General features: G+C 49.3%; 1 protein-coding gene across 4 annotated transcripts; it reads left to right on the plus strand.

Moving 5' to 3' along the window:
- Positions 1 to 1,015: 1,015 nt before the first annotated feature.
- On the plus strand, positions 1,016 to 12,946 carry LOC134428471 (ubiquitin carboxyl-terminal hydrolase CYLD-like). 4 transcript variants are annotated; one of them, XM_063175218.1, is made up of 14 exons: positions 1,016 to 1,185; positions 2,866 to 3,332; positions 3,414 to 3,969; positions 4,604 to 4,824; positions 5,310 to 5,463; positions 5,804 to 5,942; positions 6,563 to 6,673; positions 7,069 to 7,160; positions 7,889 to 7,955; positions 8,958 to 9,087; positions 9,330 to 9,438; positions 9,595 to 9,713; positions 10,284 to 10,503; positions 11,226 to 12,946. In XM_063175218.1, exons 2-14 carry the CDS (start codon positions 2,877 to 2,879, stop codon positions 11,408 to 11,410), a joined length of 2,559 nt encoding a protein of 852 aa, XP_063031288.1. In that variant the 5' UTR covers positions 1,016 to 1,185; positions 2,866 to 2,876; the 3' UTR covers positions 11,411 to 12,946. The 4 variants fall into 4 exon arrangements, 3 of the variants coding, with proteins under 3 accessions (XP_063031288.1, XP_063031301.1, XP_063031280.1); XR_010030399.1 differs by lacking the exon at positions 1,016 to 1,185 and having other exon boundaries at positions 1,195 to 3,332; positions 11,226 to 11,551; positions 11,667 to 12,946; XM_063175231.1 differs by lacking the exon at positions 1,016 to 1,185 and having other exon boundaries at positions 1,195 to 3,332; positions 3,414 to 3,698; positions 3,900 to 3,969.
- Positions 12,947 to 13,157: the final 211 nt, after the last annotated feature.

Genomic DNA, 13,157 nt, shown 5'->3' on the forward strand with positions numbered 1-13,157 from the left:
GGCCCATGGAAAGACCCATTAGAATTTGGGTCCATTATGATACACGAGTCCATAGGGATTTGGGTCCACAGGGACAGACACAACAGGATCCATAGGACTTTGGGACCATGGAAGCACACACGAATCCCAAGGGATTTGGATCCATGGGGACACATACCCTGGATACACAGGGGCTTGGGTCCATATGGACACAGATTCAGGGATCCATAGGGCTTTGGGTCCATGGAAACACATGCGAATCCACAGGGATTTGGGTCCATGGAAAGAACTATTAGAATTTGGGTTCATTAGGACACACATGAGTCCATAGGGATTTGGGTCCATGGAGACACACATTCCAGGATCCAAAGGGCTTTGGGACCATGGAAACATACATGAATCCACAGGGATTTGGGCCCATGGAAACACATGTGAACTCAGTAGAATTTGGGGCCGTTAGGACACAGATCCATGGGGATTTGGACCCATGGAAACATGTGAAACCATTGGGATTTGGGTCTGTGGGGACACACGCCCCAAATACACAGGGACTTGTGTATTCACAATTCAGGGATCAGATTCAGGGACACAGATTCAAGGATCCATAGGGATTTGGGTCCATGGGGACACACACTCCAGGATCCACAGGGCTTTGGGACCATGGAAACACACGCGAATCCACAGGGATTTGGGTCTTTGGAAACACATGTGAGTCCATTGGGATTTGGGTCCATGAGGACACACACTCCAGGATCCATAGGGCTTTGGGACAGTGGAATCCCAAAGGATTTGGGTCCATGCAAGCACCCCCAACCCGCCGCCCCTCACGCAGTTCCCGCCTTCCCCCCCAGGCCGGCCGGGAGGGGGCGGGGCCTGCCGCAGCGCCACGCCCCCTTTCCTCCTTGTGATCCCGCCCCCTCACTTCTATTGGTCGTTTCCCTCTCCCTGCCGCTTCCCATTGGCTAGCAGGCCGCGCGCGCTCGGACGCGGAAGTGCCGGAGCCGGAGCGGCGGCGGAGACGGTGAGGGGAGGGGGGAGGGGTCGAGCCCAAACCCCGCTCGGAGCTCTGGGATCGGGAATTTATTCCCATAAATCGGAAAAAATTTGGAATATTCTGGTTTAAATACCCGTGTTGTGCTTGGGTGTGTGAGGAAAAGGGTTTATTGTTGTGGTTCCGTGAGGAAAATGGTTTATTTGGCGGATTTGGTGAGGAAATTAGTTTATTCTTGTTTATTTTTGTGAGAAAAGCTATTTATTCTTGGGGTTTGGCGAATAAAATTGTTTATTCTCTGGGTTTTTTTAATGAGAAAAAGGGTCTATTCCGGCGTTTTGATGATGAAAAGAAATTCGTTTTGGTTCTTTTGAAAATGAGGAACATGATGTATTCGTAGTTTTTGATGAGGAAAGTGGTTTATTTTTGCGTTTTTCTTGAGGAAAAAAAAATTCATTTTCGGCTTTTAAGGAAGAAAATTGTTTATTTGTGGGTTTTTATGAGGATAATGACTTATACTAGGAGGGTTTGATGAGGAAAATGGTTTATTCTTGGGGTTTGATAATAAAACTGTTTATTCTTGCTTTTTATGAGGACAGTTGTTTAGTCTTGCGGGTTTTGTGATAAAAATGTGTTTATTTTTTGCTTTTTATGAGGGAAATGGTTTATTTACGTGGTTTATTCTGGAGCTTTCATGAGGAAAATGGGCTCGATGAGGAAAGTTTATTCTTGGTTATTTAGTATTCTTATATTTTTGTTTATATTCTTGGTTAATTTATGAGAAAATTTATTTTTGGAGTTTTGGTTAATTAAATAGTTTATTATTGGTAATTTAATAAGAAAAATCAACTTATTTTGGGCTTTTAGTGAGGAAAATGTTTTGGGTTTTTTTATTCACCCTTTCCTCATGCTCAAACAAAATTTTTTGGATCCTGATTTTCTGTGGAATAATCAAAGGAGAAGATAAGGGAGGATAAAAAGTGGAATTCAATGACTGGATTTTAATTATTATTGGAATTTAAATATTAGAATGTAACCCCTGGAATTTAACTGGAATTCCACCAGTCAGATTAACCTACTGGAATTTTAACCACATGAATTTTCACTTGCCATAATTGAACTAAAAAATAAGCACCAAAATATATTGCAGCTTCCAGATGCTTGTATTTTTTTAATATAAAATATATAAAAAATAAATATTTGCTAGGAAAGCTGGAGATCTTTGATACCTCAAGGGGTAATTTGCATATGTTCTAGATGAATATTCAAAATATTCGTGAATATTCATGAGCTGTAGCAACACCGAGGAGCGGGAATCCCTTTTCCAGGGAATTTTAAAAGGCAGGATTGATCCTTTGCCTCTCTCCCGTGAGTAAGGAAAGAAAACATGGAATTTAATGAGGCTGGACAGGGTCAGAACAGGTTGGACCAGCTGGAGCAGCCTCTCCATCCCTGGAATTATTCCAGGTGTGGCTGGAATAATGGAGCTTGGAGCAACCTGGGGTAGGGAAAGGTGTCCCTGCCTATGGAATGAGATGAATTTAAGGTTCATCCCAACCCAAACCATTCCATGATTTTGGGTTTTTTTTGGTGAAATCTCATCCTGGGAGGGTTTAGTGGAGAAGGCAGAGCTGGACTTTTCCCATGGAAGCACAGTGAGGGAACCAGGGATGAGCAGGAATGCGGGTAACCGGGTTAGGTGGAATTTTGAATCACCGCGAGGGTGATTAAACACCTGGAAAAAGGGAGCAGGGAAGTTTTGGGAGAGGCTCAAACTCACCCGGGCGAGGCTTTGAGCGTGGGGTTCCATCCAAAACCTCTCCCAACCCTCGGATTCTTCGGGAATTCTTCGCCAACACTCACAAATCCCCGCTGCTGTGACTCTCCCAACCCAGGGGGACCTGCCATGTCCAACCTCCCGCCTCTGGCAGCCGACAGGAATTGCTTCTACATCCTGACTGAGGACTGTGCCTATGGAAACAAGTACTTCCAAGCCGGGAACCTGTGCTTCTGCAGCGAGAGGAGCTACCTGCGGAATTTTTCCGAGGATGGGCCCCCGGCTTGCTTCCTGAAGGTCATCATGCTGGACGACAGCTCCACGGTCACCATCAACCTGGGAATCCTGCAGCCCGTGCGCCAGGAAGCCGCCGGGTTCCTGCTGGCCATCGGGAGCCACAGCGAGCGCTTGCATTTTTTCCTGGAGAGGCAGAGCCTGGAGGGAGCTCTCCGAGCCGTGCCGGGTCAAAATGTGATGGTGGAGGTGGAGAGGGAATTTTTCCCGGGAGTCGTGCGCTACATCGGGAGCATCTACAAGCCCAGCTTGGCTGTGCTGACCCCGGTGTTTTTTGGGGTGGAATTGCAGGTAAGGGTGGGGGCAAAGCAGAGAATTCCTCGTTTTTTTTTCCATGAAATTTCTGTGTGTGACGTCCTGGTGTGTTTTCAGGGAGAGGGGGAAAACAGAGGGAGAAGTGATGGGTCCTACCACGGCACCGAGTACTTCAAGTGCAAGAGGAACTGTGGGATCTTCCTGCCCTTCAGCAAAATCCAGTTTATTCCCACATCAGGCAACGATTATGGGAAGCAGAAGCTGGGAAAACAGGACACGGAGGAGGTGGTTCCCGTGAAAGTGGGAGACGCCGTGAGCTTCTTCGTGGATGAGATCCCCACCAAAGGAATTGCCATGGCAGTTTACAGGGAAGGGAGCAAATGGTTTGTGAAGGTTTGCCCGGTAAGAGCAGCTTTTCCATGGGGATTTTTTGGGGATTTTATAGGAAAAAATGACATTGTGGTTGGATGTGCAAGAGCAATAGAAGAAATATCCAAAAGGGATGTGAGGTTCTGTGTAAACTTTGTTAAAAAAAATCCCTTATATTCCAGTGTTCAGCTGATGTGTTTTTCCCTAGCTGATGGGATTTTTCACTCCTTCCAGGAAGAAGAAGGAACGACTGACATTTTCAGGGAAATCCCCATGGAATCTGTTGTGAAGGAGAGCTTGCAAAGTAGGTGATCTTTGGATGTGTCTCTCCTGATCCCGTTCTGGGAGAATTTGGAATTTATTCCCTCTCTGCAGGGTACTGAGGAGCTGAAATCCCAATAAAACCTACAGCTTGTCTTAATGGACCAGGATTTATGGAAAAATCTCTAGTTCCACACAAAGCTAAAGCTGAATCCCATTTGTCAGGAAGGAGAGGCTGATGGGAGCAGAGAATTCCCTCAGGGAAGAGGCACCATTGGTTAAAAGTCTTTAATTCAGCGGGAAAAGATGGAGCAGGAGCTTCATCCTGGTGGGGAAGGCTCAGGTGCCAGCAGCAATGGTGGGAATTGTTGGACAAAACAAGGAATTAGTGGAAAAATTAGGAAATAACCCCCTGCTGCCATTCCAGTAGCCTGGGAAGGGCTGGATTAGCTCCAGGGCCAGCCAGAGGTTGGAATGTGAAGCTTTGAGCAGGGAAACAAGGAGCAGGATCATTCCCTCTCATCCTGTCTGACCAGCTTGGACACACTGGGAATTACACCTTGTGTCCCTGGTGCTCAGCTTCCTGCTTGTGTGACCTGGAATTTCCAAAATAGACCCGGAATTAGACCCAGAGGATCCAATTCCCAGCTCTGCTGACGTTTTGTCTTGCCCATCAGGTTTTCTCCCAATGTTCAACTCCGACATGGGCTTTGGAAAACCAAACCAAACGAAAGGAGAAATCAGCGAGAGCAGCGAGGAAGGGGAAGGTGGGAATTCACCCCTGGAAGTGAATTCCATGGTCCAGATTACCTTGGACAAGGGGAATCAAGTTTCAGGAATCATCCGCTGGTTGGGCTACCTGCCCCAAATCAAGGAAAAAATGGCTGGAGTTGAACTGGTGAGGCTGGAAAGCTAGGAAAGGACCTAGGAATGCTGTGCTTGAGTATGGAGGGTGGAATTTTGGGACCACCAGGCACAGGATATTGAGGGGCTGGAATGGAGCTGGGAAGGGTCTGGAGCACCAGGAGCAGCTGGGAGGGCTCATCCTGGAGAAATGGAGGCTCAGGGAGAACCTTCTGGATCCCTGCAATTCCCTGACAGGAGGGTGGGGCCACGTGGGAATTGGGCTCTGCTCCCAGAGAGCAAGGGACAGAACAACAGGAAACAGCCTCAAACTGCTCCAGTGGGTGTTTAGGTTGGACATTGGGAAAATTCCTTCATGGATGGGGTTGTCCAGCCCTAGCACAGATGCCCAGAGCAGGAGTGAGGTCCCCATCCCCGTGGGGACACCATCAAATGGTGGCCTCAGCAGCATTGCATAGCTAGACTGTATCTCAGACCTCTTTTCCAGCCATAATTCCATAAATCCTGCTGTTTTCCCAGGATGAAGACAAGGGGGTGACAGCTGGAGAGTGGCTGGGCAGGTCCTACTTCCACTGCGCCCCGAAGCGCGGCCTCTTCGTGAGGCTGAACTCCTGCCAGCCCGACGTGCGCTTCCAGAGCTTCCCCAGCTCCGAGCTGTCCCTGGGGGATTTCAGTGAGTCCTCTGGGAAGCAGGAAAACGGGGCTGTGATGGGAGAAGGATGTGGAAAAAACCCCGTGGGCAGCGTTTCTTGCCTTCCTTTGAGTGTTGGTTTTTGGTGTTCGTCCACATCTCTGGCTGGATTACCAGCTGGACTCAATCCTAGAGGTCTTTTCCAACCTAAATGATTCCTTAGGGAATATCCCACAAGTCTGAAAGATTGTGATTTATGAAAAGCTGGATGGAGAAGCCACCTTGGAGCTGAGAGTTTTAGGCTCCCCTCCGACTTTTGAGGCTTCAAGGAAGGGCAGAGTTGACCCAGATGAGAAGGTGAAAGCAATTCCTTTTCTTGCAGGAGGACAAGAAGTTCTTCCGGAGGGTGCAGAGAGTTTTCCTCCCCTCAGGAATGAGGCAGCAGTCCGTGTTCTCCAAGGGCGGATGAAGGGCATCCAAGGCCATTGTAATTCCTGCTACATGGATGCAGCTCTCTTCAGGTAAGGACCTGCTTGGGTGGTGCAGGCTCATTAAATGAATGGCTTTTTAATTAAGCTGGGCCCCAAATTGCAGCACTTCCCTGGATTTCCAAGGTGGCTGGAAGTTCACCTGGTGTAGAGCAAGGTGTAACTGTGTGGAGGTGCAGCCTCCATGGTGCTTTTGGATCTCCTTCCCAAATCCAGCAGGTTTTTCAGCCCTGAAGACCCCCTGTACCCCCTGTGTCTGTCATTCAGGGTGCTGAGAGCTCGTAGTTTTCCGGATTTGGACTGTGCTGAGTCTTTCCCTGGAAGTTCTGGCTGGAATCATTCCAAAGAACCCACCCAGGAGGTCCCAACTTCCCTGCTTGGAGAGGAAAAAGACTCAGTGGTGCCCTTCCCTGAGCAGTTTTGGCTGCAAAGTAGGAATTTCCTTCTCCCTGAGCTGTTCCCTTGCTTTATCCCAGTGTTCATTGTTCCAGCTGTGCCTCACTGTGCAGATGTGCTTCCCTCACCTCCCTGTAATTCCATGCATGGATTGTTGGGCATCAAAGCCATTGACTGTCACCAGCCACCACATTTTTGGCTCCAGCTGTTGCTTCCAAACCCTCAAACGTAAAAATGACATCCCACTCTTCCCACAGCCTCTTCTCCTGTACCTCCGTGCTGGACTCCATGCTCTTCATGCCCTTCCCACTGTGTGACAGGAATGTCCAGGGAATTCTGCGGGATGAGATCGTCAATCCCCTCCGTAGGTGAGTGTAGGGAGTGCTGGAATTTGTCCCATTTGCCCTCATTCCTTCCCTGCTGCCCTAAAGGTGGTACCTGGCACTGAGGAAAACCTGGCAGCCACATCCAGAGGTGTTCAGGACGAGGAGGAATGGTTTTAAACTGACAGAGCATGGATTGGGATGGGATATTGGGAAGGAATTTTCCATGTGAAGGTGCTGAGGGGGTGGAATGGAATTCCCAGTGGATGCCCCATCCCTGGAAGTGTCCCAAGCCAGGTTGGATGTGGCTTGGAGCAACCTGGTCTTGTTGGTGGCATCCCTGCCCATGGAAGCGGGGGTGAACTGGATGAAGTTGAAGATCCCCTCCAAGCCCAGCCATTCCATGATTTCCCTCACCTGCAGCTGGTTGTTGTTCCCAGGAGTGGCTTTGTCAGGGCCAGCAGTGTGATGCACCTCCGGGAGCAGCTCACGGACAAGGGCCAGTGCTCCAGCTTTACCAACGCTGAGAAAGGTGAGGAGCTCCCTGGGGCCCTTCCCCAGCTGATTCCCTGTGTTTTTCCTCCTCCAGGAGCCAGCTGGACACTTCCCTTTGTGCCAGGAATGTGCTTTAATTAGGTGCTGATGGTAATTGGTGTAAAAATTGACTTGTAGAATTCTTTCAGTTTTTAAATATCTCTGTACCCTTAGAGCCCCATCCAGTGCCTAAAGGGGCTCCAGGAAAGCTGGAGAAGGATTTTGGACAAGATATGGAGGGACAGGACACAGGGAATGGCTTCCCACTGCCAGAGGGCAGGATTAGATGGGATTTGGGAAGGAATTCCTCCTTGTGAGGGTGATGAGGAGCTGGAATGGAATTCCCAGAGAAGCTGTGGCTGCCCCATCGTTGGAATTGTCCAAGTCAATGTTGGATGAGGCTTGGAGCAGCCTGGCACAGTGGAAGGTGTCCCTGCCCATGGCAATGGCTGTAATTCCATCATCTTGAAGGTCCTTTCCCACCCAAACCGTCCTGGAATTCCATGGAAGTGCAGTTTCTGAAGGCTGCTTGGCATTTTCCATGTTCCCTTTAGGATTTTTGCCTTAACCATGTGCTCTCAGCCTTTATCCCAATTGTCCCCTAACCTGAAGAGAAAATTCCAGGCCCCTGGAATGCTGGCTCATGTTTACCTGGCAGCTCTTGGATGCAGTGGGACAAGGCAATTCCTGGCGTGGTCTGATCCATCCTTTGCTCTCACTTTCCAGATCCTGAGGAGTTCCTCAATCTCATAATGCAGCAGATCCTGGGAATTGAGCCACTACTAAAACTCCAGTAAGTTTCCACAGCTGAGGGATACAATTCCCAGAGCCGGGCTCATTAATTTTCCACCTGAGAATCCCTGGGCAGATGGGGGTCACTTGTCCCTTTTCACCAAAGTTTTTTGGAATCACAGCTCTGAGTTTTTCTCAGCTCCTTAGGAACAGACTCTGATCCTGCTTGTTGTGATTTTCCCATCTGGACAAAGACACTTCTGAGCCCTCCCTGGAGGGTTCTGCTTTCAGAAAATCAGGAGAAAAACCATCCTCAGGGAGAGCCAGAAGGGGTTTGAGAAAGGGGATGTCCGACTTTGGGGCAGATCCAGCAGGAATCCAACAGACTTTGGATGAATTTGGGATGAGTCCAGGCTGCCAAGCTGGCTCAGCTCCCACAGCCTCTCAAAACAGGCAGCCCATGGATGCACTCCCAGTTTTTCGGGGACTCTACAAAGAGGATGAGAGGCTGGAGGAAGCCAAAAATAACTGTGCTGTTTTGTGAGCACAGAAAGGGAATTGTTGGATTTCTGTGCTCCTTTGTGGAGCCGCTGCTCGAGCCGTGGATCGTGGAGTGCTGGGAAAGGCTGAGCACAAAGAGGACTCTGTGCTGCAGCTCCCCTGCACGGGGTCATCCCAAGGAAATCCTTTCCCTGCTTTCTTTAGGGATTGTGGGAGATGTGCACACAACCCACCTTAAGTTTTGGATGTGTTTTTTTAATTAATCCTTCATCGAGGCATCCGTTTGTCAATTTAAATTCTAAATTTACTAAATTAGATTTATACCGAGGGGAAATTGAATTTTGCTTTTAGGATGTGCTGCTCCAAAGGGACAATAAGGCCAAAATTCCTACTTATCTACTGCTCCCCTGGCATAAATTTGGTATTTTTGGGTGGAAAAATCGCTTTGTGTGGCACCAAACCACTCTCGGTGCCTTGAGCCCAGGAGCTCTCCCCAGACAAACTTTGGGAAACTCCAGTTTTTGTCTCAGCACATCCCAAATCCCATGAGCTCTCCTTGCAGGTCAGGAGGCCAGGAGCAGGGATGTTACTGCTACCAGATATTTATGGATAAACAGGAGGATTTGGTGGTTCCTGACGTGCAGCAGTTGGTGGAACGCTCCTTCCTGTCCTCAGATCTGAAGCTGGTGGAGGTGAGTCCAGTTTCCTTCTGCTTTCCTGCTTTTCTTGCTTCCCAAAACACCTGTGAGGCCTTGGATGTTTTATATCCAACACTGAATCCAGGTATGACTTAGGAAAAGGCCTCTCCTTTCCCTGTTTCCCTTTTGTCCTGTGAATAATGACAGCAAATTGAGACAGAGCAAAAAAATCTCTGGGATTTGGCTCTTCTGGCAGGGCGACTCTTTCCCTTTTTATTTTTTTTTTTTTTTCCCAGATCCCATCTTGCTTCATTATCCAAATGCCACGTTTTGGGAAGGAATATAAAATGTTCAGCAAAATCATCCCTTCCTTGGAGCTGGATATAACAGATCTGCTGCTGGACAGTGAGTGATGATGATGATGATGGGCTGTGAGCAGCCAGCTCTGGGCTCTCTGGGGTGGGATTCTTCTTCCTTGAGTCCCAGTTTGGCAGGACAAGCTGGATTTTAGGTGGGATCTGGAGGAGAGACTCCCTCTGAGCTCTGTTTTTTCCCTGGCAGGTCCCAGGGAATGCTGCCTGTGTGGGGATGTTGCCACTCTGGAATGCTCAGAGTGTTTCAAGGACAAAGTGTTTGCAGCCACGGGCCTGAAGCAGTTCTGCAGCTCCTGCTCCAAACAGGTATTCCATGGCTATTCCCAAAATCCACCTTGGAAGCTGTCAGTCGGATGAACCCTCCCAAAATCCCCACATTCCCCTGGCTGTCCCTGCAGCTCTCAGCCCTTTCCTGAGGGTCGTTCCCACCAGGAGACAGAGGTTGTGAAACCTCTTAAATAATAATGGAATCATAGAAAAACTTGGATTGGAAAGGACCTTGGTGCTCATTCCCGTTCCACCCCCTGGATGCTGCTCACTATCCCAGCTTGCTCCAAGCTCTGTCCTACCAGGCCTTGGACAATTCCAGGGATGGGACATCCACAGCTTCCCTGGACAACCTGTTCCATAAATGAGGTGCAATCCTGCAGGAACTGAGTGCTGCTCCCTCCCTGCTGTTTCTCCATGAGCATTCCCACAGTTCCTCCCTCCTGCAGGGCGACGAGCTCCCATCTCAGCTTCCTGCTGTTCCCAGGCAAGCAGGGAGCACGGGAATCACATCAGCAGGGAATAAATTGGGAATGTGACCTCTGCCCCCCCACCTTCCTGGCACGTCAGGGCCAGTTGTGCCAATGCCACCCTGTCCCCTCTCCTCAGGTTCACTCCCATCGCCGCCGCAAAGCGCACAAACCCAGGAAGCTGCACATTCCAGAGGAATTCCAGAGCTGGAGCACCCGGGGCTGCCAGCAGGTGCCTCGGGAGAAGCTGGAGCTGTTTGCAGTGCTCTGCATCGAGACCAGTCACTACGTGTCCTTCGTGAAATACGGCCCTGGCAACGAGCACTGGATGTTCTTCGACAGCATGGCCGACCGGCACGGTGAGGGAACGGGGATGGCGTGTGGGAATGGCATGTGGGAAGCTGCCTGGGCCTGCCCAGTCCACCTTTTCCTCTCAAGTTCCCCTGTTTGGGCTTTCTGTGGATTTGGCTTTCCTTTAATTAGATTGCAAGGGGGTTTTTCCAGGTGGTTCCAGCTCCTGGTTGTGGTCAAACAAGGGATTTTGGGATCCTATCCCAGCTTGTGGGCACAGGTTGCTTCTCCTGTCCTTCCCCACTGTGTTTTTATCTCAGAATCATGGAATGGTTTGGGTTGGAAGGGACCTTAAAACTCATCCAGTTCCAGCCCCTGCCATAGGCACCTTCCACTATCCCAAGTTGCTCCAAGCTCCATCCAACATGGACTTGGACAATTCCAGGGATGGGGAATTTCCAGCTCCTCTGGAAATTCCATTCCAGCTCCTCAACACCCTCTCAAGGAAGAATTTCTTCCCAATATCCCATGTAACCCTACCCTCTGGCAGTGGGAAGCCATTCCCTGCGTCCTGTCCCTCCATCCCTTGTCCCAAATCCTTCTCCAGCTCTCCTGGATCCCCTTTAGGTTGGATGGCCTCGCCTCATCCAGCCTTTTCCACTGCTTTTGGTCTCCACATCTCCCAGCTAAGGCTCTGCATGACTCCAGAGCGTGCTGGGATCTGCTGGAGCTGTAGGAACCCATCCCTTTGGGATCTGGTTTGGGATTTTTCTCCTCCTTTCCACCTCAGGTGGTGAAAACGGCTTCAACATTCCCACGGTGACGCTGTGCCCGGAAATCGCCAAATACCTGGACTTGCCCCTGGCTGTGCTGGCCCTGGAGCAGCCTCGGGACATGGATGGGGTGGCCAAACGCCTCTTTTGTGACGCCTACATGTACCTGTACCAGAGCAGGAAAATGGCACTTTACAAGTGACACTGTCCCAGAGCTGATGGCAAGGAGCAACGTCAGGAATGGGAGCTTGGATCATCCCAGAAGGTGGAAGCAGCCAAGTCCGGATGCTCTGAGCTGCCTCTTCTCGCCTCTCTCGGTGTCAAATTGTCCAAGCCAGGCTGGGTTAGTTAAATCCTGGGCTTTATCCAGTGGTTGGTACTTGGGCACAGCTGGACTTGGAATTATTGATGTTCAAATTCATTCTTATTCCCCACAATCCATAATTCTCCCTCTCCAGGTACTCTGCAGCCGGAGCATCCCCACATCCTTGTTTCCCTGCCATTCCTTCCTTCCAAAGCTGAGGACCAGCAGAAATCAAAACACAAGGAATTATCCACAGGTTTACCAAGAAACCACAACCATTCCTAAAACACCCTCACCCACATTTGTGGAGTGAGGAAAATCAGGCCAGGATTGATTTTCCTCACCTGTGTCCCTCAATTCCCTGCAGTTCCCTTATCCAGCACGAACTGGCACTTTTACCCGCCATCCCTTATTTCCAATCATGGATATCCTGAGCTGAAGCTATGCTTTAAAAATAGATATTTTTTTCAAGAACAAAACTGGAAGGAGGGTGGGAGCAGAGGAGCAACATCTGGGCTCCTGCTGCTTCCTCTTTTTGGCAAAATCTGCACAGGATTCAGTGTTACAACCTCACTTCCAGCACTTTCTGTCCCATCTTTGCATCCACGTCCAAGTTCTGGGGTCAAATACCAGAATTCCAAGGGCAAAAATAGAAAAAAAATAAAAACGAGCACTCCGGGATTTTCTGCAGGAGGTTTTAGGGTTTGGGTGCGAACTGATGTTCCTTAAGTTAAATTAATTTCTGTACTTGGGGGTTCCCTGCTATTAAGTGGGAAGTTGAGTCAGTGGGATGCCCAAATTCCACAAAAACCTCAAGGAAAGCATCCGGGATTCCCAGATGTGCAGGTTTAACCCTGTTCCTCTCTTTTCCTCCCCTCTTTAATGCAGAGTGGAGTAATTTTAACAAAGCCTGGAGCTTTGGATCGGTCCTGGTGGCTTGGGATGCGTGGTTTGGGATCTTTCTGGCATTCCAGGTGTTGCCAGCAGGTCCTGGAGAGATTCTTTCCCTCTGCTCAGCTCTGATAGGTCACACCTGGAATATTGGGTCCAATCTGGGGCTCCCTGGTTCATGAGAGACAAAATCCAAGGAAAAACCACAGAGATGATGAAGGGACTGGAGCATCTCCTATGAGGAGATGCTGAGGGAGCTGGAATTGCCCAGCCTGGAGGCAAAAAAAGGCTCAGGAATCTCCTCAATGTCCATAAATACCTGAGGAGAAAGTGCAGAGACACCCAGGAGCTTCTCTGCCCACCAAAATGGTTCCTAAACATCAGGAATTGCATCTGTGAGGGTGACAAATGCTGGCCCAGGTCACTCTCCTTCTTCTTCATTCCTCCTCTCCCAAAAACTCAGGAAAATCTCTACTCAGGTACAATGGACTCCTCATCTTTGGTGCTTTGCTTAAAAAAATAATGTAATTTTTAGCAAACTGATCCTGGAGTTCCTGAAGTTTTTTGGGGTTTTTTTTCTGTCTTAAAATGGGATACAATGCTGTTGGAATTCCCAGAAATCCAAGACCATCAGGCCATGCTTTGTTAAGCTCTTAATTGTTTTCTTCCCTGTAATTTCTGCCAAGATCCAAACCATGGACAGAACAGCAAAGCCACAGGTTTGATCCCTGGGGATTTCCCTCTCCCCTTCCCA

The sequence above is a fragment of the Melospiza melodia genome, chromosome 1, assembly GCF_035770615.1.
Source record: "Melospiza melodia melodia isolate bMelMel2 chromosome 1, bMelMel2.pri, whole genome shotgun sequence".
In the NCBI taxonomy this organism is placed as follows: domain Eukaryota; kingdom Metazoa; phylum Chordata; class Aves; order Passeriformes; family Passerellidae; genus Melospiza; species Melospiza melodia.